Source organism: Serinus canaria, chromosome 4 (genome assembly GCF_022539315.1).
Source record: "Serinus canaria isolate serCan28SL12 chromosome 4, serCan2020, whole genome shotgun sequence".
Taxonomy (NCBI): Eukaryota; Metazoa; Chordata; class Aves; order Passeriformes; family Fringillidae; genus Serinus; species Serinus canaria.
Genome location: NC_066317.1, coordinates 69,463,537 through 69,485,568, shown reverse-complemented (window position 1 = coordinate 69,485,568; position 22,032 = coordinate 69,463,537). Strand labels below are relative to the sequence as shown.

Sequence of the window (22,032 nt, the reverse complement as noted above, 5' to 3'; positions counted from 1 at the left end):
GAAGGACTGGGAAGGGCTGGTTTGCAGCAATGGATGGTCTGGCACAGCCCCTGCCTGGGCACAGAGGGACATGGCCCAGGTGGGGGCACAGCCCCTGCCCCCTGCCCTCACCTTGGCACACCTTCCCACCCAGATCGCTGTTCCCATCGAGGACGTGCACAGGACCCACCTGAGGTTCACCTTCCGCCACCGCTCCTCCAGCGACTGTGAGTGTCCCCTGCTGCCAGCACTGCCTGTCCCTGCCTGGGGACATGTCCCTGGTCCCTTCCAGCTCTCCCTCACGTCCCCCCCACGGGTGTCCCCCCAGCCAAGGACCGGAGCGAGCGGATTTTCTCCATGGCCTTTGTGAGGCTGATGCGCCCCGACGGCACCACGCTGCGGGATGGGGAGCACGACCTCGTGCTCTACAAGGTATGGGGGGCTCCAGAGCCCCCTGAACTGGGGGGGGCTGTGGGACAGCAACACTTTTGGGGCCAGGGTCCCTGCCTGAGCCACGGCGCTGGTGGCATGTGCCCGAAGTCCCCGAGGGTTTGCGGTGCCTCCCCGCTGTCCTTGCTGTCCTTGGTGGCAGGGGCTCCCTGCACACAGTGTCTCCAATCCCTGTGCTGCTCCTCTGGAATGCCAAGTTTGCTTTGGGAGAAGGTGATTTAAGCCTTTGTGACGGGCAGGGAACGTCCCCGTGCTGTGGCTGATTCACCTGATTTCACCAGCCCTGGCACTGCTCGGGTTTGCTCTGAGAGAGTGGAGGGGAGGCAGAATCTCTGCTCATTTGGGAAAAACGCTGTCAGCTTTAATGTGAAGGTGCTGGCCCCTTACCTGATGTCCCCTCCCTAGACTGGGACCACTGTGACCAGAGGAACAGGAGGCACAAGCTGGCCCCCACTGCCAGAGAGAGCTCAGGGCTCTTCCCTGTGTGTTGACACCTTCTGGGGTCCCTTCTGGGGTCCCTTCTGGGGTCCCTGCCCAGCCATGGAGCTCCAGTGTCCCTGGGGGGGTGTCACCTGCTCCCCTGCCCCTGGGCTGCTGCATGGGGGTGCTCTCTGATTTTGGCAATGTGACCACAGTTTCTCCAGGCAGAGCCCCGTCCCTCCCTGAGCTCTGCCTTTTTTGGGATGAGCCGATCTCCTCCCTCCTGCTGTGGCAGCCCAGGACAGGGACAGACCACACTGTTCCTCCCTGAGGCTCCTGCACATTTGAAATCATTATGGCCCTTCCCCCTGCTTTATTTTTGGGTGAAAGACCCAAATTCTTTGACTGCTGCCGTGGCCCTGGGTGCTGGCTCTGCTCCCTGGCTCTTTGGGGACTGTCCCCTCCACAGCACCTTTGGGACGTGCCAGTGCTGGCTGTGGCACTGAGATCAAACCTCCCACACCCCTCTGCTGGGAGAACAAGCCCTGCACAGCTCCTGTTCCCCTCAGAGAGCTGTCCCTGCCCTGCTGAACCCCCGGGCCCTGAGCTGCTCCAGCCTCTCCCTGCCTGGCTCCTGCTCTTCCCGGCAGGCACCGGGGGCTGCACTCTGGGAGTCAGGAAATATTTCATCTTTTTGTCTCTGCTTGCCAGAGGAATGTGAGAGAAGGGCTTTTAGCTGCTCACACCTCTTGATCTCCAGCTGGTCTGAGCTCCAGACAGTTTTCCCTGCATGGGATCAGCCCTGGGAAGGAGCACAGGCTGCAGATGTGTCCTGGAGGGGAAAAGCCACCAGCAAACAGCTCTGTCACCTCCCTGCCACCTTCAGCAGGAGGGGTTTCACCCTGCCAGGCTGCAGGCAGGGAGGGATGGGTGTCTGTGAGCTGCAGCATGGCTGGCTCTGGTCATGCCGCAAGTCCCAGGCTGGCCAAGAGCAGGGAAGGTCACTCAGAGTCACCCCAGTGAGTTCCCATGGGTGGAACATTTTCAGCTTGGAGCAGGGGACACAGAAATAGGCTGGTTTGTGGCTGTGGAAGCCCTGGCACACCCATACATGTGGGAGATGTAGGGTGACAGCAATATGGGACTGGCTGTCCTGGACACCTGGGTGGTGTCCTGCTCCCTGTCAGTGTCCCACTGTGTGTCCATCCCTGCAACAGTGCCCAGGTGTGTTTAATTTCCAGCCTCAGAGTCCTCTTTGTCACTCTGCTCCTTCTCATGAGGGTGCTGTGTGGTGGGAGCCACCAGCCATAGGCTCAGAGCTGAGCCCCTGGGCACACAGGGAGCCAACTCTGTCCCCTGGTGTGGAAACCCAGGGCACTGGGAATATTTCTCTGTCTGGTCTGAGGTGCCCTCACCCCCAGGGCAGCACTGACTTTGACCCTCATCCATGGAGAAAGTTTCCTAAACTCCAGAAAGGACTGGAATCCAGAAAAGTGTGAAATAGATTATAGAGAGCAGTGTAAGTGTGTCACTGGGTGAGAAATTGAGGGTTTGGGATTTTTAGTGTGTTGTGGATGGAAGCAGGATGGAGGGCACAGGGTGTGTCCTGGGTTTCTTCTTCATCCTTCTTCTTCCTTCTTCTTCATGGGTCTGGGTGGCATTTTGTAATTGGGCAGAAAAGTCCCCATTGCAGCTCTGTGGGATCAGTTATTGGGTTAAAAGGGGAAATAATCCAGGTGTCAGTTCTTACTTGGATAGTTCAGTCTTAAAAGCCCTTGGAACAAGAGATTGTTGGGCATTTTGTGCCTTCTAATTAAAAGCTGCCCAACTCACAGCAGTGAGACTGTTTCACTGATGAGAAATAATAAACACTTGAGTTCTAACACGAATTACCGTCTAAAGTGCCTTCAATCCAGACCCAGAGAAACCGAGGGCTGGGACCCCCACACCCTGGGGCTCCAGCTGTCACCTGTGCTGTGCCCTGCAGGGTGACAGCAAGAAGCTGGAGGACGCCAGCGCGTACCTGTCGCTGCCCTCGGAGCGGAACCTGCCGGAGTCGAAGCTCCTCTCTGGCTCCTCCTTCCGTGTGAGCGGGGCCACGGCGGCTTTGGCCGTGTCCAGCCGGGACAGCTTCCAGATCTCCACGCTGGTCTGCTCCACCAAGCTGACCCAGAACGGTGAGTGCTGGCTGCCCCCAGGGTGGGGGAGCTGGGGCTGTGTCCCCTCCCCGGAGGTGTCACCACCTGCTGGACCACAATTTGGCTCTCTGGTGTCCATCACGCTGGGACAGAGAGCTGGGAGCAGTGAGTGCTCAGTTTGGCCATGCTCAGGATGGCCGAGGCTGTTCCTGGGGGGATCAGTTCCATCTGGGGATTTTGGGGGGCTGCCATCCACTGGAGAGGAGCACCAGCGAGTGGAATTCCTGCTTGAATGTAGCTGCTGGAGGCTCCAGGACCTTCCTTCCAAATGGAGGTGGGAATTTGGAGCTCTGTAGTTTCACCTCCCTGCCTGGGTCAGCTCAGGGGAGTTTCCAGTTTCCCTGGGCTGCTGTGCACAGGTCAGGGCAGCTGAGAACATTGGTGCCCCCTCGGCCAGGGGAAGGGAGTGCTGGGCTCTCCTTCTTCCTGCTGCAAGGCTGGAGGGTGGGAATGGCTCATCCTGCTCTGGCTGAATGCAGGGGACTCAGGGGACATGGCCTGGTGGCCTGGGGATGTGACACACGGTGACAGCATGTGGCTGCAGGGTCCAGGGCACTGTGGTTCAGTGTGGAGGGCTCAGGTCTGAGGACAATTTCATCCCCCACAGCCACGACCTATTTAAAGTTTGTTCTTCCTGGCCCTGGCTTCAGGGGGTCTCAGCACTGAGCAGTGGTTGTGGGAGGGGGTCCTGGCTGCTCCTGATGGGGGAGCAGGGGGATGGTGACACTGGGGGCTGACAGTGCTGAGTGTCCCGTTCCTCCTGCCCAGTGAACCTGCTGGGGCTGCTGAAGTGGCGCTCCAAGCCCAGCCTGCTCTGTGGGAACCTCCAGAAGCTAATGAACGTGGATGGAGGAGAGGTCATCAAGGTACAGCCAGCATTTCCTCCCTCTCTGGTTCCTGCCCCCCCTCCCCATGCCCAGAACTGGGTCTTGGGCAATGCTGGTGTCAGCCCTCGAGCCCTCCCAGCCCTCCTGTCCCCCCAGTTCCTGCAGGACACGCTGGATGCCCTGTTCTCCATCATGATGGAGCACTCAGACACCGATGTCTATGACACCCTCGTGTTTGACGCCCTGGTGAGCACAACCTGTGTGGGTCTGAGCCCCTCCCAGTGCAGGGTGGGCACTGGTTGGACTGGGGCAATGGGGTTTGCTGTCCTGAGTGACCCAGCACAGGGCAGGGCTGTGTTCAGGGGGACACTGTCCCTTTGGGGGACAATCCCAGCAGCATTTAAAGGTATTTCTCCCACACCACCACAAGAGTGCTCCTGGTGATGGCTCAGGGGGGCTCGGGGTGGCAGAGGCATCCCCCTGCCCACGCCAAGCCGTGCCCCTGCCTGCTGCCCTCAGGTTTTCATTGTCAGGCTGGTGGCTGACAGAAAGTTCCAGCATTTCAACACGGTCCTGGAGGCCTACATCCGCCAGCACTTCAGCGCCACGCTCGCCTACAAGTGAGGTCCTGGGGCTGGGGCACGGGGAGGGACAGGCTGGGACAGCTGGGAGGGTGGGGGACAGCTGGAATGGGGCTGGGGGCTGGGATTGGGACAGCTGGAGTGGGAGGGGAACAGGGATGGAACAGCTGGAATGGGGCTGGGGCAGCTGGAAGGGTGGGGGACAGGGCTGGGACAGCCAGGATGGGGCTGTGGCAGCAGGTACAGGGGGAGACAGGGCTGGGACGCCCACGGACACCCCTCCCCGTAGGAAGCTGCTGTCGGTGCTGACTCAGTACGTGGAGCAGGCGGGCCGGGGCGAGCCCTGCGAGTCCCTCCCACGCACCTTCAAAGCCCTGGAGTACATCTTCAAATTCATCGTCCGCTCCCGCCACCTCTTCGCACAGTAAGTGCTGGCTGTGCCTCCCAGTGCTCCCAGTGCCTCCCAGTGCTGGCAGTGCCTCCCAGTGCTCCCAGTGCTGGCTGTGCCTCCCAGTGCCCCCAGTGCCTCCCAATGCTGCCAGTGCTGGCAGTGCCTCCCAGTGCCTCCCAGTGCTGGCAGTGCCTCCCAGTGCTCCCAGTGCTGGCTGTGCCTCCCAGTGCCTCCCTGTGCCTCCCAGTGCTCCCAGTGCCTCCCAGTGCCCCCAGTGCTGGCTGTGCCTCCCAGTGCTGGCAGTGCCTCCCAGTGCTCCCAGTGCTGGCTGGGCCTCCCAGTGCTCCCAGTTCTTCCAGTGCCTCCCAGTGCTGCCAGTGCTGGCTGTGCCTCCCAGTGCCTCCCAGTGCTGGCTGTGCCTCCCAGTGCTCCCAGTGCCTCCCAGTGCTCCCAGTGCTGGCTGTGCCTCCCAGTGCCCCCAGTGCCTCCCAGTGCTGGCTGGGCCTCCCAGTGCTCCCAGTTCTTCCAGTGCCTCCCAGTGCTGCCAGTGCTGGCTGTGCCTCCCAGTGCTCCCAGTTCTTCCAGTGCTCCCAGCGCTCCCAGTGCTCCCAGTCCCTCCCAGTGCCCCCAGTGCTCCCAGCCCCTCCCAGTACCCCCAGTGCTCCCAGTGCTGTGCTCTGCCATGTGCCAGCACCCTGCTGGTCCCTGGCTGTGGGGTCAGTGGGAGGGAGGTCCTGTGAGGGTCCCTGTGCTGCAGAAGCAGGGTCAGTGCCACCCTCAGTCCCAGGGTTGTGGCAATGGCAGCCCAACCCAGCTGGTGCTGGCTGCTGTGGCACCCAGGCTGGCACCCACCCCTCCTGGCCATGCTGCTGTGGTGGCTGGTCCCCAAGCAGGCTCCTCCATGGCTGTGAATCCTCTCCTTGAGGATTTTGGCAGTTTTCAGCTTCGTGCCAGCCTCTGGATGCTGCTGGACAATGGTGGCCCACTGTGGGGGTGGGCAGTGCTGCCCAGCTCAGGGTGGGAGGGCTCTCTGGCCACCCCAAATGGCCAGCAATGACCCTGCCCCACAGTGACCCTGCCCCACAGTGACCTCTAACAGGGGCTTTCCAATGAGCTCCTAAAATCCTCCCACAATGGAAATGGCAAGATGCCCTGGGCAGTCTGTGCCCCTGCACGGCTGGTGCTGTGCTGGGAAGGTTTCCCGGAGCCATGTGGGAGGTGGGGGTGGAGCTGGAGGGTCTGTGAGGTGCCTTCCAAGCCCAATCCTGCTGTGATGAGCAGAGGAAAGGGCTGAGTGCCTCCCCAGCTCAAAGGTCAAGGTGCCCCCAGGCCCCACCAGAGTCCTCACAGGGCTGCTTTCACTTGTTCCCCGTGGGCACAGGGGTGATGCACAAACACCCCTCCTGGCGTGGGAGAGGAGGAAATCAGGAAATCTGGCACCTCCAGATGTTCCTCTTTCATTCCATGTGGGCGGCACCGAAAGCTGAAGTGCCCTGAGGGGGCAGCGGGGTGGGCAGTGAGGGACCCCCACCCACACACAGGGCACAGGGTGGGCACTGCTGGCACTGAAAGCAGTGGGATCACCCCATTCCCAGGCACTCTGGTTCAGCAGGAAGCTGTTTTTGGGGGGAATGAGCGCTTTGCTTCCTCCACCCCAAGCCCAGGATGTGCTGGGGTCCCTGTGCTTTGTATTTGTTGGGAATGTGAAATCTGACTCCATGTTCTCAGAAGGCTAATTTATTACTTCTATATAATTTATATATTTATATAATTTTGATAATAATATAGAAATTACTTCTATAATACTATATTATATTAAAGAACACGATACCATACTAAAGAACACAGGAAGGATACAGACAGAAGGCTAAAAAGATAATAATGAAATATTTGTGACTCTCTCCAGAGCCCTGACACAGCCTGGCCCTGACTGGCCAAAGAGTGAAAACAACTCCCAGCAGAATGCAATGGAACAATCACCTGTGGGTGAACAATCTCCAAACACATTCCACATGGGCACAGCACAGGAGAAGCCAATGAGATAAGAATTGTTTTCCTTTTCTCTGAGGCTTCTCAGCTTCCCAGGAGAAAAATCCTGGGCAAAGGGATTTTTCAGAGAATGTGAATGCCACACTTGTGTCCCACTGGCAGTGGGGAGCTGTGCTGGTGTCCCTGTGTCCCCAGGGACTGTCACACTCACCTGGAGAGGATTAACTGGATTGCCCCGCTCTGGATTAACTGTGGGGTTTGAGCCTTGTCTGTCCTTGCCACTTCCACCCCTCCCAGTGTCCCATCCATGGCTCCAGGTGCTCCAGAACATCACACCCAGCACCTGCCTCTCCCTCCTGTGAGGACACCGAGCACATTCCCAGCTCAGACTGCTCCTGGCAGGAGAAATTAATTACCCAGCTTGTTTGCAAACAGCCCCCTGAACAAGTCTGCCTGGAGCAGAGGCATCCCTGAGGACATTTAGTGATTTTATAGAGCTTCCCTTTATCTCAACATGCACTAACACGGGCTCCTCAGATCCCCTAAGTGCTCTGAGCGTGCTGCAATTTGTACAGGCTGTAATCGACAGGAATTGGGCTGTAATTAGAGTCAGTTGCTGCAGATTGCTGGCTCTGGGATTGCCTCTGCTGCTGCTGGAGCTGGACAAGCAGAGCCTGCAGCTCCTCTGAGGAGCCCAGGCAGCTGCAAGGATGTTTGAGCCCTGTTCTCCACCTTGGGACACCTCCCTGTGTCCCCTCAGTGCCCCAATGGCACCGTGGTGATGTCTGTCACTCGCTGCTTCCTCCTTGCTGCTTCCTCTGCCTGCTTCTCCTTTTCAGCCATCACTGAGGGTGGCAAAACTTTCCCTGCCAGTGCTCGTTGTCCCTCCAAATTTTGAGGTCAAATTTTGGAGCAACCCATGGCAGGAGGTGGGGCTGGGTGGGCTTCAAGGGCCTTCCCAGCCCAAACCACTCCATAATTCCAGGATTTCCTTTCATAGCTGGTGGCTGGATCATCTTTTCTGCCATGCTTGGTGTCAGTGCTGGGGGAATCACCTCAAGCAGTGCCCATTCCTCTGATCACACCTCAGCTCTGCAGTTTTTCCTGCAGCTTTGCACATCCCATGGCTAAAATTCCCTCATGCAGTTTGCTCTGGTCCAGCTGGTGAGATGGAGGGGGGGATGGAGAGCTCAGGAGGTTCCTGTTTAAGTGGGGTGGGGCTGAACTGCTTTGAGAGGGTTTTGGGCTGCAGAATCATGGAAAAGAGGCTTCTTTTAAAAAGAAAAAATGAGGTTTTTGAGTGAGTCTGTGAACATGGTGGGGCAGTGGCTGTGGCAGTGCAAGGGCTCACCCCTAGGTCCACCCATGGATCCAAATATTGATGGATGAGTTAAAGAATTGGGATGGTGTCTTGGTTTGGAAAGACAGGTGTGTGCTAAGGAAGGCAGGAGCCTTCCCCTGAAATGGAGAATGTAACCCCCCTCCCTCTGAATTGGTATAAATTTGAAATTAAGGGGCTCTCAGGCAAAGATATGGGAGCAGGAATAACAGTCCTTTACTAGGGAAGAAAATAAAAATAAAATAAAAATGCAGTGATTCAAAACAGCACTGCCAGACTCAGAGCAGGAGCTGACCCCCTGTCTGTCAGGGTGGTGGCACAGTCCCATCCCAGGGGGGCTCAGGGTGGTGGCACAGTCCCATCCCAGGGGGGCTCAGGGTGGGGGCACAGTCCCATCCCAGGGGGGCTCAGGGTGGTGGCACAGTCCCATCCCAGGGGGGCTCAGGGTGGTGGCACAGTCCCATCCCAGGGGGGCTCAGGGTGGTGGCACAGTCCCATCCCAGGGGGGCTCAGCCCTCCTGCAGTGCCAGCTGTGGTTCTGCTGGAGCAGGGATCCTGCACAAGGGGGGAGTTTTCCTCTGCAGCTCCAGGGCTGCTGGAGATGGGCCTGCTCTCCCTCTGGGAATGCAGGGCAGCAGAAAGCTGCTCCTCTGGGAATGCAGTGGGCAGAGGCTGCTGGGCTGTTCCAAAGCTCAGATTGGATCCAGGTAGGAATGCTTGGCTCCTCCCCTGGGCAGAGCATCTCCCATGGGATGGTGGAATTTGATCAGCTATGCAGGGACACTCACTGGCCATGGACAGAAGATAATTAATGATTAATGGCCCATGGACAGCAGAGATCTCCTGGAGAGAGGATTGGTTGTGGAAAAGATAAAGAAAACTGCCCAATGAACAGAAGAGAACTCCCCCGCCTCTGACAGATGGGGATAGAACACACACATTTCCTGGCAATCCAGGATAGATGCCAGGGAAGGCGTGTGGTGTCACATTCACATTCTCTGAAAAATCCCTTCACCCAGGATTTTTCTCCTGGGAAGCTGAGAAGCCTCAGAGAAAAGGAAAACAATTCTGATCTCATTTGCTTCTCCTGTGCTGTGCCCATGTGGAATGTGTTTGGAGATTGTTCACCCACAGGTGATTGTTCCATTGCATTCTGCTGGGAGTTGTTTTCACTCTTTGGCCAGTCAGGGCCAAGCTGTGTCAGGGCTCTGGAGAGAGTCAGGAGTTTTCATTATTATCTTTTTAGCCTTCTGTCTGTATCCTTCCTGTATTCTTTGGTATAGTTTAGTATAGCATTCTTTAATATAATATAGTATCATGAAGTGATAAATTAGCCTTCAGAGAACATGGAGCCAGATTGATCATTCCTGCCTTCATGGGGCATTCCCAGCAAACACAGCAGTGTGGCCTGGTGGCAGTGTGGTGACAGCACTGTGACTCTGGCCCTTGCAGGCTCTACGAGGGGAAGGAGGTGGCCGAGTTCCAGCGCTCCCTGCAGCGCTTCTTCCTCGCCCTCAACCAGCTGATGGAGTCCCCGCTGGAGGGTCCCACCCTGCTCTCCCAGGTAGGGCATGGGGGGCCCTGGGGGCTCAGCTGGGCTGTGGGGTGCCAGGGAGGGTGCCCAGGCCAGGCACTGGCTGTCGCCATGCTGGGGTGGCACTGTGTCGCTGTGCCTGTGTTCATTTTGGGGTGACACTGTGTCTGTGTTTGTTTTTGGGGTGACACTGTGTTGCTGTGTCTGTGTTTGTTTTTGGGGTGGCACTGTGTCACTGTGTCTGTGTTTTTTTTGGGGTGACACTGTGTCACTGTGTCTGTGGTTTTTTTGGGGTGACACTGTGTCTGTGTTCATTTTGGGGTGACACAGTGTCACTGTGTTTGTGTTCATTTTTGGGGTGACACTGTGTTGCTGTGTTTGTTTTTGGGGTGACACTGTGTCACTGTGTCTGTGTCTGTTTTTGGGGTGACACTGTGTCACTGTGTCTGTGTTTTTGGGGTGACACTGTGTCACTGTGTCTGTGTTTGTTTTTGGGGTGACATTGTGTCTGTGTTCATATTGGGGTGACACTGTGTCACTGTGTCTGTGTTCATTTTTGGGGTGACACTGTCCATCCTGTGTGCAGCCCTCAGAAGGAGCTGCCACCCCGTGTGCTGCCCTGCTGTCCCCAGGGTCCCCCCGGGTACACCCTGAGGCCCCCAGCCCCTCACTGCACTGGGGCTGTGGCCTGGATCTGGGTCAGCAGCTCGGTGGCACCGGGCACTGTCCTGGCCACCCCATGTGCTGAATTCTGCAGGGGAAAATCTGGGAAGGGCTCCTGGGGATTGTCCCCATCCTGGATCTGGCCTGAATTCTCTGCATTTGGGACCAGGCTGGCACAGGGGGCTGGGGGAAGCAGGGCTGGGTCTGGGATGGGGCTGCACTCTGCCCAGAGGGTGCTCTGGGAGCCCTGTCTGAAGGCAGCTCTGGGGTGTCTCTGCAGGGAGCAGCTCTGAAGTACCTGCCCTCCATCCTCGAGGACGTGTTTGGGATCTTGGACTCCTCCACTCTGGGGTAGGGTCCCTGTGTCCCCACCAACCCCAGGCCCCTGTCCTGCTCAGCACCTGCCACAGCCACCTCTGTCCCTGCCTCCAGCACAGAGCTGAGGGCAAGCAGGGGCTCTGGAATCACCTCCTGATCCCCTTCCCAGTGCAAAACTGGGAGAGTTCTGCTCAGTTTTATCCTGGGGACTCGCCCCTAGCTGGCTTCATTTTGGGAATTCAGGCTGGTTTTGCCTGCTGGGTGCCTGTGGTGGGCACAGCTGCCCTGTGGGACCATCCTGCCCCCATTTAGGGGGTCCCCCCACCCAGCAGTCCCATCCTGAGCAGAACCTGGAACTCCTGCTTTAACTCCTCTCCTGCTGGCAGGGCCGTGCTGCGGGACTTTGTGGGGAACCTGCTGCCCCAGCGCCTGCTGAAGCAGAAGCTGCAGTCCCTGACTGACATTGCCAACAGCAAAGCCTTCCAGTGCCATGGTGAGAGGGGTCCTGGGGGCACTGCCCTTGCTGGGCTCACCCAGAGGCCACGCACAGGGTTGGGGTGAGTCCCTGAGCAGGGAGCCCTCCTCTAACTCATGTCCGGGCTGGCTCCAGAGCTGGGGACAATTCCCTCATGCTTGTACCCCTTTTTGCCCCCCAGAGTGCAGGGAGCTGGTGCTGCAGGCAGCCCTGCCCATCCTGCAGGAGCTGATCCAGGCAGGGGAGGAGGAGGATGCCTGCATTGAGCTGCTCAGCAGCATCCTGGAAGTGCTGTACCAGGCCCAGAAGGTAAAGCAGGACCCAACTGGGCAGTGACCTGACCAAACCCCTCTGGTTGGGTTAAGTACCAGTTCCTGGCCAGGATATTGTTGGACTTCACTGACTGTGGGTGTCACCATCCCAGCAGGAACATGCCCAAGGTGGGACACAAACCTTGTGCTTTCCACCTCAGTGAGTTTCTGGTGGGTTGCCCAACATTCACATGAGTGGGGAAGGGGCTTCCAGGCTCAGGGATGACACTGACCTGAGGGTGGTGGGGACATCAGCAGCTCTGTAGAGCTGGGAGGAAGGTGGAGGGAGGAAGAAGGTGAGGGAAGGGAGGAAGGTGAGGGCCCATTGATAATGAATCATGAAAGATTTGGGGAGACATTCTGTGGTATTGGCCAACCAGACCAAGCAGGTTGAGAATGGCTTTTCTGGATTTGAATAACTCAAACAAATGGTATCCAAGCCTGATGCATTGGCCAAGGTCACCCAAACATTTGCTTTTTCTTGACTCACAGGATCACTTAAAACAAACAACAAAGTAATAAGGCACGAGTATGATATCTGATTTAGTTTCATATTTTTCTTTGGTTGCCTTTCTGATTCAAGGCACTTTTACTTTTTGTCTTTTCCCAATTCTATTTTGGGACATACCAAATGTAATTAAAATTTCAATGGCCTTATACCTCATATGCTGGTCAGCCATTGCCAGTCAGCCCCTGGGCAGTATCACACTCCAAAATGAAGAGTGATGGCCCCAAACATGAGGCAGGGACATGGTGGGCGCCCACCCACCCAAATGTGGCCCATCTGGGGTGGGCTGGGGCCATTCCTGGGGGTCTCAGCCCTGTTTCTGGTGGTTGCAGCGTGCAGAGAAGCTGCGAGTGCGGCACAAGGACCGTGGGGACGTGGAGCTGGTGAGTGTCCCTGCAGCTACACAGGGAATGGTTTGGGAATGCACAGGGCTCTGTGCTCTGGCTCTTCAGGAGCCTTCCTCTATTCCTGCCCTTCCTGGCTGCTCTGGGGTCCCTTTTGGGGGACCTTGGGGGGTTCAGGTGTCCCACCTGCAGTGTAGTGACTGTGGGAGCTGAGTTGGACACTGTGTCCTGGGAGGGTGAGGAGGTTCTTTAATCCCCACAGCACCAGGAAGCCCAGGAATGGGATGGAAAGCTCAGAAATTATGGTGAAATATCTCATTTTGGGCTTAACTTTGAAACCTGAAATAGCCTTTATGGAGAGCATGGTGGGATACTCTGGGGGGCGATTCTGCTCTTGCTTCAACCCCATGTGAGTCAAACCCACCTTTACCTGCCCAGCGCCATCCTCATCATCCTCAGCCATCCTCAGCCTGTCCCCATTGTCCCCAGCCAGGTGGCCACAGTGCCATGGAGTTGTACAGAGCTGTACACCTCTCTGTGCAGGGCTGAGCTGTACAGAGATCCCAAATCTCATCTTTTTGCTGGAGCACACTGCCTTGCTCTGACCCCAGCTCCGGATCAGGCTCCATTCCCATCTCGCCACCCTGATGCCACCAGCCCTTGAAGGAGCCATGCTGGGACACCTCCCACAGCTGGGACGTGCCCTGCCATGGCCCTGCCACCTCTCACCTTGCAGGCACAGGTGAAGAAGCACATCCAGGTGATCCTGGAGCGGCTGCTCCACACGGTCAATCGCAGGGTGATCGTTCTGGACCGGGAGAACCCGCTGAGGGTGAGTCCCAGTGTGCCACTTCCCTTCGGGCCACACGGGAAAGGTGGCACTGCTTGGGGGTCTGGTTGTGTGTGACTGGCTCTGCTCCTCGCTGGCCCTGCTGCCAGGACCCAGCAGGATGGGGATGGATGCCAGGGATGTGCCCAGTGGGATGCAGGGGAAAGAAGGAGCCGTGCTGGGAGCAGGGCTGGAGCAGCCAGAGAGCAGGGGGGAGTGAGCGGGGGGCAGAGGGGCAGGGAAAGCTGGTTTGGGAGCAGTGAAGGGTGCGGGCTGCATTATCTGGAAAAATCAGCTGAACCCGGTGAACCGTCGCAATTTTACACGCCAAAAACGTGTGAGGAGCACGCTGGACACACGGGAAGGGAGCGGCTCAGAGCTCCGCACGGAGCAGCGATGGGAGGGGACAGAGCCGGGGCCAGCGGGGGCTCGGCATCTTCTCTGGGGACGTGGTGACAAACCCAGGAGCTGCACTGCGTCTTAGGGGGGGCGATGAGCTGTGTTGGTGTGCCTTCTGGAAGCTCGGAGAGGGGAACTGCCGTGCCGTGCCGTACTGTACCGTGCCACGCTGCAGCCGTGCCCGGGGCGCTGTGGGCAGCCGGAGCGGAGGCTCCGCTGCCGAGGCCGTGCGGCGATCCCAGCGCCGGGCTGTGTGTGATTCAGCCGTGACTCAGGCAGGAGATGCATGCGGGGTCGCGCTGGGCTCCATCCTGCTTTTACCCCTCGTTCCCAGGCTCTGTGACTCAGAGCCGAAAGCGCCGGGCAGCGATGGAGGCGAGGGGGGATGAGGGTGAAATGCAGCCCAGGGCAGCGATGGAGGCGAGGGGGGATGAGGGTGAAATGCAGCCCAGGGCAGCGATGGAGGCGAGGGGGGATGAGGGTGAAATGCAGCCCAGGGCAGCGATGGAGGCGAGGGGGGATGAGGGTGAAATGCAGCCCAGGGCAGCGATGGAGGCGAGGGGGGATGAGGGTGAAATGCAGCCCAGGGCAGCGATGGAGGCGAGGGAGGATGAGGGTGAAATGCAGCCCAGGGCAGCGATGGAGGCGAGGGAGGATGAGGGTGAAATACAGCCCAGGGCAGTGATGGAGGCGAGGGAGGTGAGGGTGAAATGCAGCCCAGGGCAGCACGGAGCGATCCCCGGCTGTGCCGCGCTCCTGCTGCTCGCTCGTGGCTCCACAGGTGCCGTCTGGTAGCTCTCCCCGCAGCCCCTGCCTCAGTCGGGGCTCCCAGACCTTCCGGCTCCAGCTGCTGGGAAGGGCTGAGGGGACCAAATATCCCTGTGCCCGCACCAGGACAGCGTCCGTCCGTCCATCCATCCATCCATCCATCCATCCATCCATCCATCCATCCATCCATCCATCCATCCATCCATCCATCCATCCATCCATCCATCCATCCATCCATCCATCCCGTGGCTGCTGGGCAAGAAGGGAGTTGTGCCCCCAGGTCACTGTCCTGGCTGCAGCCCCCGAGTACCCGGGTTGTCCCTGGCACACAGGGTGGGGTTTAACCCTGTGGGCACCACTGGAGAGCTGCGGCCACTGCTGCCCACCCTCTGTTCCCCTCCGTGGCTGCCACAGCCGCTCGGTGTGGCCGGGATTGGTCAGTGCATTTGGAGGAGGCTGGGTGATGTCCCCGTCCTTTCCTGAGCTGGTGGCCCTGCTGGGGGAGCTGTGGCTGCTCCCACCACAGGCACTCGTCAGGGTGTGCTCAGACACCCCCTGCTGCTCTGGGACCCCGATGCTGAGTTTTGCCTCCCATGGCAGCCCCACAGAGGCTGGGATATTTGAGCTCCTCATTCCTATCATCAGCCAGTGCATCTTCCCCACCCATGAGACCCCTGCCCACCCCACCCTTCCAGCCGGGGGTTTTGGGGACAGATCTCCTCTCTCCAGGCCAGAGTCTCACAGAGACCATTCCCCACTGTCTCTGCCCAGTGGAAACCCTCGGTGCTCCCAGTTAACCTGCAGGAAGCAATGGGAGGGATGGCTGAGCAGCCCCCGCTGTGGGGTGCAGGGCTGGGCACTGATTTGAGTCTGGGGCGCCTCAGGGAACCCCAACCAGAGGGAAATCCAGGGAAACAGCCGCTGCCCCCTCCTTATTCTCATCCTCCTCCAGAACAGAAGCACACAGGCGGGAGAAGATGTAACAAAAATAGCGTCTCCTTGGAATTTATTGAATTCTCCTTAAATACAGCCGCTGCTCCCCTCGCCCTTTCCACACCCGAGCTCCCCGCGTTCAACGGAATGGTTAAAAATAGAAAAGCTGGTGCTACCCAAACCCTACCGTGGGAGGGAGGGAGGGAGAGAGGAGAGGTGGGCAGGGGCTCAGTGCTGGGACGGTGCCCCGGCGCTCCGGGCTCACAGGAACCAGAAGCATTTGCGCCGCGATTTCTTCACGTCCAGCTTTGCCGGCAGCCTCGACACGGGCGATGGCTCCTGCCTGGGCGGTGAGGGGGTCCCCGCCGTCCCCACTGCCACCCCCGCCGCCCCCAGCGCCGTCGGGGGGGAGCTCGGCCCCGTGTCGCCCTCGATGTGGCTCAGCACCCGCTGGAAGCGACCTTCCTGCTGTCGGAAATCGTGCTCCACGCTGCGGCACGCGAGGCGAGGGGACCGTGTCAGAGGGCAGCATGGCATCCCCTTGTCGCAGCCCCCCCACCTGCCACAGCCCCTGACACCCCAAAAACGTCCCCGGACAGCTCAGTGTCCCCAACACATCCCTCGGGCAGCTCAGTGTCCCCAACATATCCCTTGGGCAGCTCAGTGTCCCCAACACAGCCCTCGGGGAGCTCAGATTCCCAAACCAGCCCCCAGGGAGCTCAGTGTCCCCAGCACAGCCCCCAAGGAACTCATCCACCCAGGGCACATCACCCAGAGCTGAGCCCTGCCGCACTCCCAAGGTGGCACAGGGACATGGCCACACTTCCTGGGGACCCTGTGCACTCCTATGAGGGGACATCCTGCCGCATGTGCCTTCAGACAGCCCCTGACCACCCCCTGTGGGCTGCGAGGGGGGGCTGGATCCCTCCCAAACCTCCCGCCGGAGCATCCCGGCCTCCCTTGTGCCAGAGGGACAGACCAGTGCCAGCCTGACCTCGTGCCCGGGCTGTTTGGGGTGGTGTTTGTCCTTCTCCCCCGCCCCATCCTTTGCTCCATTCTCTACCCCACCCCTGGCAGTGCCTTGGCTTTGTGTGGGGCCGGTAGGAGCCGGACACCGGTCTGGATGGGGACCAGTGCTGAGCTGGGGGGGCGAGCCGGGGGTCTCTGGGACCCCTGTGAGCAATGAGCCCCCTGGAGAGGGGCTGTGTGTCTCGGGGGCCATGGCTGGGGACAGCTTCAGCATCGGGAAGTGGTGAGAGCTCTGCTGCTGCCCATCATGTGGGTAACAAGGCAGAAATTAGGGTGTCCCTGGTCTGGGTGGGTGAGGGGGACAGTGCCACCACAGCTCTCAGATTTCTGGAGCCCTCGGGGTCCTCACAAGTTCAGGTCCCTGCAGTTGTTTTTGTCCCCTCCAGCCCTTGCTGTGCCCACAGTGTCCCCGCAGTTCCCAATGTCCCTGCAGCCTCTGGTGTCCCTGCAGCCCACAGTGTCCCCACAGCCCCCGATGTCCCTGCAGCCCCCGGTGTCCCTGCAGCCCCTGGTGTCCCTGCAGCCCCTGGTGTCCCTGCAGCCCGCAGTGTCCCCGCAGCCCCCGATGTCCCTGCAGCCCCCGGTGTCCCCGCAGTCCCCAATGTCCCTGCAGCCTCTGGTGTCCCCACAGCCCGCAGTGTTCCCGCAGCCCCCGATGTCCCTGCAGCCCCTGGTGTCCCCGCAGCCCCCGGTGTCCCCGCAGCCCCCGGTGTCCCTGAGGCACCCTGTGGTGCGGGCTGGCTGCCGGCAGCCACGTGCTGCGATGTTCCCTCTCGCGGAAAAAGCGTCAATCTCCTGGCACCAGCCATGTCCCATCGGATCAGCGAGGTGCCACCGAGTGTGCCAGGGAACGGCCACGTGGCGCTGCCACCCTGCACACGGGGAGCGCCCCACGAGCCCCCCGGCGTGCTGACACCTCCTGTCACCTCCTGTCACCTCTCCTAGAGAGGACAAGGAGTGTCCCAGCCATTTCTAGAGAAAAGGGTGAGGGGTGCAGACCATAATGGGGGGGCAGAGCAGGGAGCAGCCTCAGCTCCCCTGCAGGGACACAGGGAGGCTGCTGGCACTGCTGTGGGACCCTAAGGTGGGACAGGGCCAGGCAGGTCTGATACCCTCCATGGGCCATCCCTGGGGTCTGGTGCTGCTCCTGCTCCTTCACTCTGTGTCCCCCCAGAGCCTCTCCTCATCCCATGGGTGGCAGTGAGAGTCACAGCGAGTCCCCAATGGGAGCCTGGCTATTCTGGGGAGCCACCTCCCCCAGATGTGCCATCTGTGCCACTGCCATGCTGCCTGGAGACAGACTCGTCAGGCCTAATTAGCCTGAAGTCCCCCAAGAGCTACAGTGAGGGAGTGTGGAGCAATTATGGGGAGCAGGAGCGCTGAGGCAGCACTGCCAGGGACATGAGGGAACCCCAGCCAGGTACCCCCAGCCTGAGGTGCCCCAAGGAGGGGGCACAGTCCTCACAGACCATGGCAGAGCAGTGGCACACGTGCACCACGGTGATCAGGCATCACAGAGCATGGCTTGGGACCAGCTCACCGTGTCCTACACATCCCAGTGCTAACAGCATCAGCATCTCCTAATTAACAACAAATGGGAACACACCTGGCCAGCCACCTGCACTGCAGAGGGGACAGCCAGAGGGACAGAAGGACACTCAGGGGTGCCTGGAAGGGCAGAAAGCTTTAGCAAAACTGCAAGCCTCCCAATTCCCCCAAAGACAATGCTGGGAGGGCATGAGATGCCTTTTCCCACAGCCCAAATGGGATCTGAGAAGAGAGTGCAGCAGAGCAAGGGGCTTCCACGCCCTGGCCCAGAGCCCGGGCCCTGTGTTCCCAAACCATAGTGAGGGGCAGGAGCCCATCTGCAGCATCTGTGCAGAGCTGGCACAGGGACAACAGGATGCAGCCTGGATTTGGAGCGAGCCCACGCAGCAGCCGCTAGCGAGGCTTCCCCGATAGATTGCTGCTACAGGAGAGAAATGCTCTGCCGTGGTGCCAGAGCAGCCCCTTCCAGATGCTGTTCCTCCATGGAGATCACCCTGGCTGATCCTGATCTGCGAGGAGGGAGGGACAAACCCAGCCCAAGTGACAGCCCAGACACTCAGAATACTCTGGGGTGCCACCAACATGGGGACAGGAGCTGCGGGCTTGACTGTCACCCTCCCTGCCTCACAGCCAGTAAAGAAGTCTGGGAGTGCAGGGAAGCAGAGCCCAGGTGTGCTGGGAGCCAGGGCTGGCCCTCACCTGTAGATGATGCAGGCACAGTCCCGGCAGGTCCCACAGTTGGCGATGTCCTGCCCGGTCCGGTACGAGTGGCGCCTGTGACAGAGATGTGCCATGAGCCTGGAGACCTGCTCTGGGTCTGCCTGAGTCCTCTGCTGCCCCTGTCCCACCCCAGCAGCCAGGACTCTCCTCCCTGGATCCCAGTTCCTTTTCTCCCTGGCATTCAGACCCTCTTCTCCCTGTATCTCCTCCTGAATCCCACTCCTCTTCCTCTCTGGGATCTATCTCCTCTCCTCCCTGGATCCCAGCCCCTCTCCTCTCTGGGATCCCAGCCCCTCTCCTCCCATGTGATCCCAATTAATACCAGGCCAGGTGCTTCTCTGATGGGATCATACCAGTGCTGGGCACAGTGGCACCTCCAAACCCTTCCTGCTGTGTCCTCCCCTCCCATTCCCATCCCAATCCTCATCCCAAGGCTCCCCACACCTCTCCCCACACATGGTGCCATGGAGGGAGCACAAGGCACATGGTGCTGCCCTGGCACAGCAGTGCCCTGGCAGATGGGCACAGGAAGATGCTCCAGACTAATCTCCAGCCTACGCCAGACTCGGAATTTATCTTTTTGATGTTTTTGTACCAGAGCATCCTTCTCCTCCTCCAGGAAGGTGCACAGGACTTGGATTAAGCTGATTCCTGCCCAGGTTCAGCTCATGCTGCTGCATCCTCCCCCCCACTCTCCACAGAAGGGGTCTTCACCCCACATGTCTCTGCTGCTGCTGCCAGACCCCAACCCTGAGACACCCCAATCCCAAGGGCTGTGCTGGGGTCCTCCTGCACCCCAGCACTGCTGATCCCTGCTCATTCCTCTCAGTCCAAAAGGAGCCCTGTGAATGCTTTTGGTCCCTTTGGGGCCCCTTCAGGGCTGTGGATTTTTGGGGGCACAGCTGACAGAACATGTCCCACATAAACATCACATTTCCTCATTGAAATCTTCCTCCTGTTACTCGACCTTGACCACAGTTGTTCTCAGCCCTCAGAAACTGGGTCTGCTAATGCACCAAATTACACATTGCAATGGGGATTGATTCTGCCAGCACCTGAATTAGATCATGAGGCCCTTTATACATATATATATATGTGTGTGTGTGTGTGGTACGTAAATGTGTGTGTGCCTGCGGCTCTGGCGTTGTACAACAGCCCCCCTCTGCTGGGAGAGCTCATCCTGGGAGACTCTTTCATGTTTTATAGGTATAATTTTTTGTGGGATGTTGCTGGGGGTTGGTGCCAGGATGTCTCAGGGCTGGTAGCCCTGCTCTGGTGCACAGTGGGCACCTGGGATCTGACTTGTGGCAAACGAGGCTCTGCTGTTCTGCAGCACAAGGACACCAGGATAATGTTTGATGTGGTTTCCTATCCCTGGGTTCCCTATCTCTGGGTGTCTTGCTTGTTTGACTATAGCAGCAAATGGAGTTGAGGTCTTAATTAAGGTGTCCCAGACCCCTGAGGGGTCTCTCCCCACTGACAGTGCTCCAGGGGTGAGACGGGGCAATGTTCCCTGTGCTTCACTCACAGCCAAAACCATCTGATTTAATGGTTAATCACGGCAATATTGGGCATCAGGAACGAGCCCCAGAGATTTTACAGGAGGATGCCAGGCCTGGCACCTCTTGGGGGTTTGGTGGTTGCCCTCATGTGAGATGAGTTTGAAGCATTTCAGCTCAAGGCCATGGTGGGCTGACCTAGAACACCTTTCTCACCTTCCTCCACCTGGCAAATCTGCTTGGGAGGCCAAGGAACACTGGCCTGGGGAACTCCCTGCCCCTCGGAGCAGGTCCTGGGCAGGGCAGGATGGGGGTGCTGGGCACCTCCCTGGGATGCAGCCAAACCCATCACGGGTGCACCAGCCATGGATTTGTGCCAAAGGAACCTCCAAGGATGGGGCAGGGATGTGGTGCCTGGCTAAGCCTGCTGTTGGGATGTGACACTCTAGATCCCTGCTCCCAGTGACCCAGGGAAAAACCAGCTGCAGCAGAGCTGGGCAGGAACCCAGCACCCTCTCGTCCTCTATCCCTGGGCACAATCAAGATGCCATGGGCACATGAGGCCTTGCACCAAGACCTGGAGCCACGTGCACAGGGACAGCAGCTCTGAGTTTCTCAGAGAAAAACACCCTAAGCAGGCAGCAGCATCCAAATCTCTGTCAGGGTCCCCCATCCTCCATCCCCAGCACCCGGGGTATTGTCCCCACAGTCCCCCATTCTGTCCCCTCCTACTCACCCATCCCGCTGCGCCTCCTTCTTCTCCAGGTCCTGGATGACGTCCAGCAGCACCCGGATGGTTTGCTGGCTGGTCTCCAGCACCCCTTCCAGGGACTGCAGCTGGGAATGCAGGTCCCCCTGCTCCCCGGGCCCCCGGGGGCCCTCTCCCTGAGATGTCCGGGCGTCCTCAGCCCTCGCTGGTGGTCCCACTGGCCCCTTGGCCACCACCACCAGCTGCAGAAGGTCCTGGACGTGGTGCAGCGTGTCGGGCTGCTCAGCGGCAGGGCAGGGCTGTCCGTGCCGGGGGGGCTCCGCTGCCCCCCCAGCCGCTCGTGTCCCCACGCTGGGGCCCTGTGGGGCCGTGGACGGCGGCTCCCTGGGCCCCTCGGGTCCTGCCCAGCTGTGCCCAGGGTCGGCGGCGCGGAGCCGGCTGCAGGTGCCGAGGGCGGCTGGTGTCTTGTCCGGCGTGGCGGCGGCCGAGCCGTGCCAGCCCTGCGCGGTGGGACGGGGGCCGGCGAGGCGCAGCAGGGCCCCCCCCAACGCGCGGCGCAGAGCTGGTGCTGGGGGGGCGGGGGGTCCCGCGGGGGGGTGCCCTGAGGTGGCCGGCGGAGGCCGTGGGTGTCCGTGGCGGGGACGGGCTGCCGGCGGTGCGGCGAGGGCTGGCACGGGGGCACCGGGCGGCCGCAGGGCAGGCTCCGCTCCGAGTCGCTCCGGCCGAGCCCCCGGTGCCCGGCGGGCGGTCGGGGCTGGCCGCAGGGCACGGAGGCCGGGCGTGGGGTGACCCCGTGGTTGCCCCTGGGGCTCCCGCGGAGCTGGGCGCAGGCTGGGGGCGGCGGGCAGGGCTCGGGGGTGCAGCTTTGCACCGGAGGGGCGCAGCGGGCAGCGGGGCACCCGGCCGTGCCCTGGTAAGGGGGAGGGGGGTCCCTGGGTGGTGGCGGTGGCGGGGTGCGGCGCTCCTTGGCGTGCTGGGCGAGGGCCGCGGCGTGGTCGTGGCTGGGGAGGCCGCCGGGGGCCCGCGGGGGCACGGCCCAGCTGGCCACGGTGGGCACGGCCGCTCCCGGACACCGGGCGCTCGCCACGGCGGGCGGTACCGCATCCTCCGCCACATCGCAGACGCTCTTGCTGCGGGGCTGGGGGGCCGGGAAGGGCTTCTGGAGGCTGGGGGAGGTCTGGATGGCCGTGCTCATGCACGCCTTCCTGGGCATGGGCAGCGTCAGCGAGCCCGGCTGTGCCTGGGGCCAGCTGCGCCGCGAGGCACGGAGA

At 60.1% G+C, this 22,032-nt stretch overlaps 2 protein-coding genes across 3 annotated transcripts in view; one reads left to right on the top strand and one right to left on the bottom strand.

Annotated features, from left to right (window-relative positions):
• The window catches only part of LOC103823113 (dedicator of cytokinesis protein 2-like), a 49,056-nt gene that overhangs the window by 6,622 nt on the left and 20,402 nt on the right, over nucleotides 1-22,032 (top strand). For both annotated transcript variants that reach the window (XM_030239135.2, XM_050973875.1), the window contains exons 16-28: nucleotides 134-206; nucleotides 308-411; nucleotides 2,837-3,026; nucleotides 3,816-3,913; nucleotides 4,031-4,120; nucleotides 4,394-4,494; nucleotides 4,745-4,879; nucleotides 9,627-9,738; nucleotides 10,652-10,722; nucleotides 11,076-11,182; nucleotides 11,346-11,473; nucleotides 12,316-12,366; nucleotides 13,064-13,159. In XM_030239135.2, coding sequence (XP_030094995.2) covers nucleotides 134-206; nucleotides 308-411; nucleotides 2,837-3,026; nucleotides 3,816-3,913; nucleotides 4,031-4,120; nucleotides 4,394-4,494; nucleotides 4,745-4,879; nucleotides 9,627-9,738; nucleotides 10,652-10,722; nucleotides 11,076-11,182; nucleotides 11,346-11,473; nucleotides 12,316-12,366; nucleotides 13,064-13,159 — 1,356 coding nt within the window. The remainder of the gene's footprint in view (nucleotides 1-133; nucleotides 207-307; nucleotides 412-2,836; nucleotides 3,027-3,815; nucleotides 3,914-4,030; nucleotides 4,121-4,393; nucleotides 4,495-4,744; nucleotides 4,880-9,626; nucleotides 9,739-10,651; nucleotides 10,723-11,075; nucleotides 11,183-11,345; nucleotides 11,474-12,315; nucleotides 12,367-13,063; nucleotides 13,160-22,032) is intronic.
• On the bottom strand, nucleotides 15,313-20,149 carry LOC108963283 (protein INSYN2B-like). Its single transcript, XM_018923153.3, has 2 exons — nucleotides 18,533-20,149; nucleotides 15,313-15,746 (listed from the first exon to the last, which is right to left on the bottom strand). The coding sequence occupies exons 1-2, from the start codon at nucleotides 18,625-18,627 to the stop codon at nucleotides 15,518-15,520; spliced, it is 324 nt and encodes a 107-aa protein (XP_018778698.1). The 5' UTR covers nucleotides 18,628-20,149; the 3' UTR covers nucleotides 15,313-15,517.

What these genes read in the sequence shown, in the direction of transcription:
- LOC108963283 (XM_018923153.3), bottom strand. Translation starts at nt 18,627, where the DNA reads ATGGCACATCTCTGTCACAGGCGCCACTCGTACCGGACCGGGCAGGAC. An exon ending in TGTGCCTGCATCATCTACAG is followed by an intron (nt 15,747 to 18,532) that starts GTGAGGGCCAGC and finishes CGCGTGCCGCAG; the next exon opens with CGTGGAGCACGATTTCCGAC.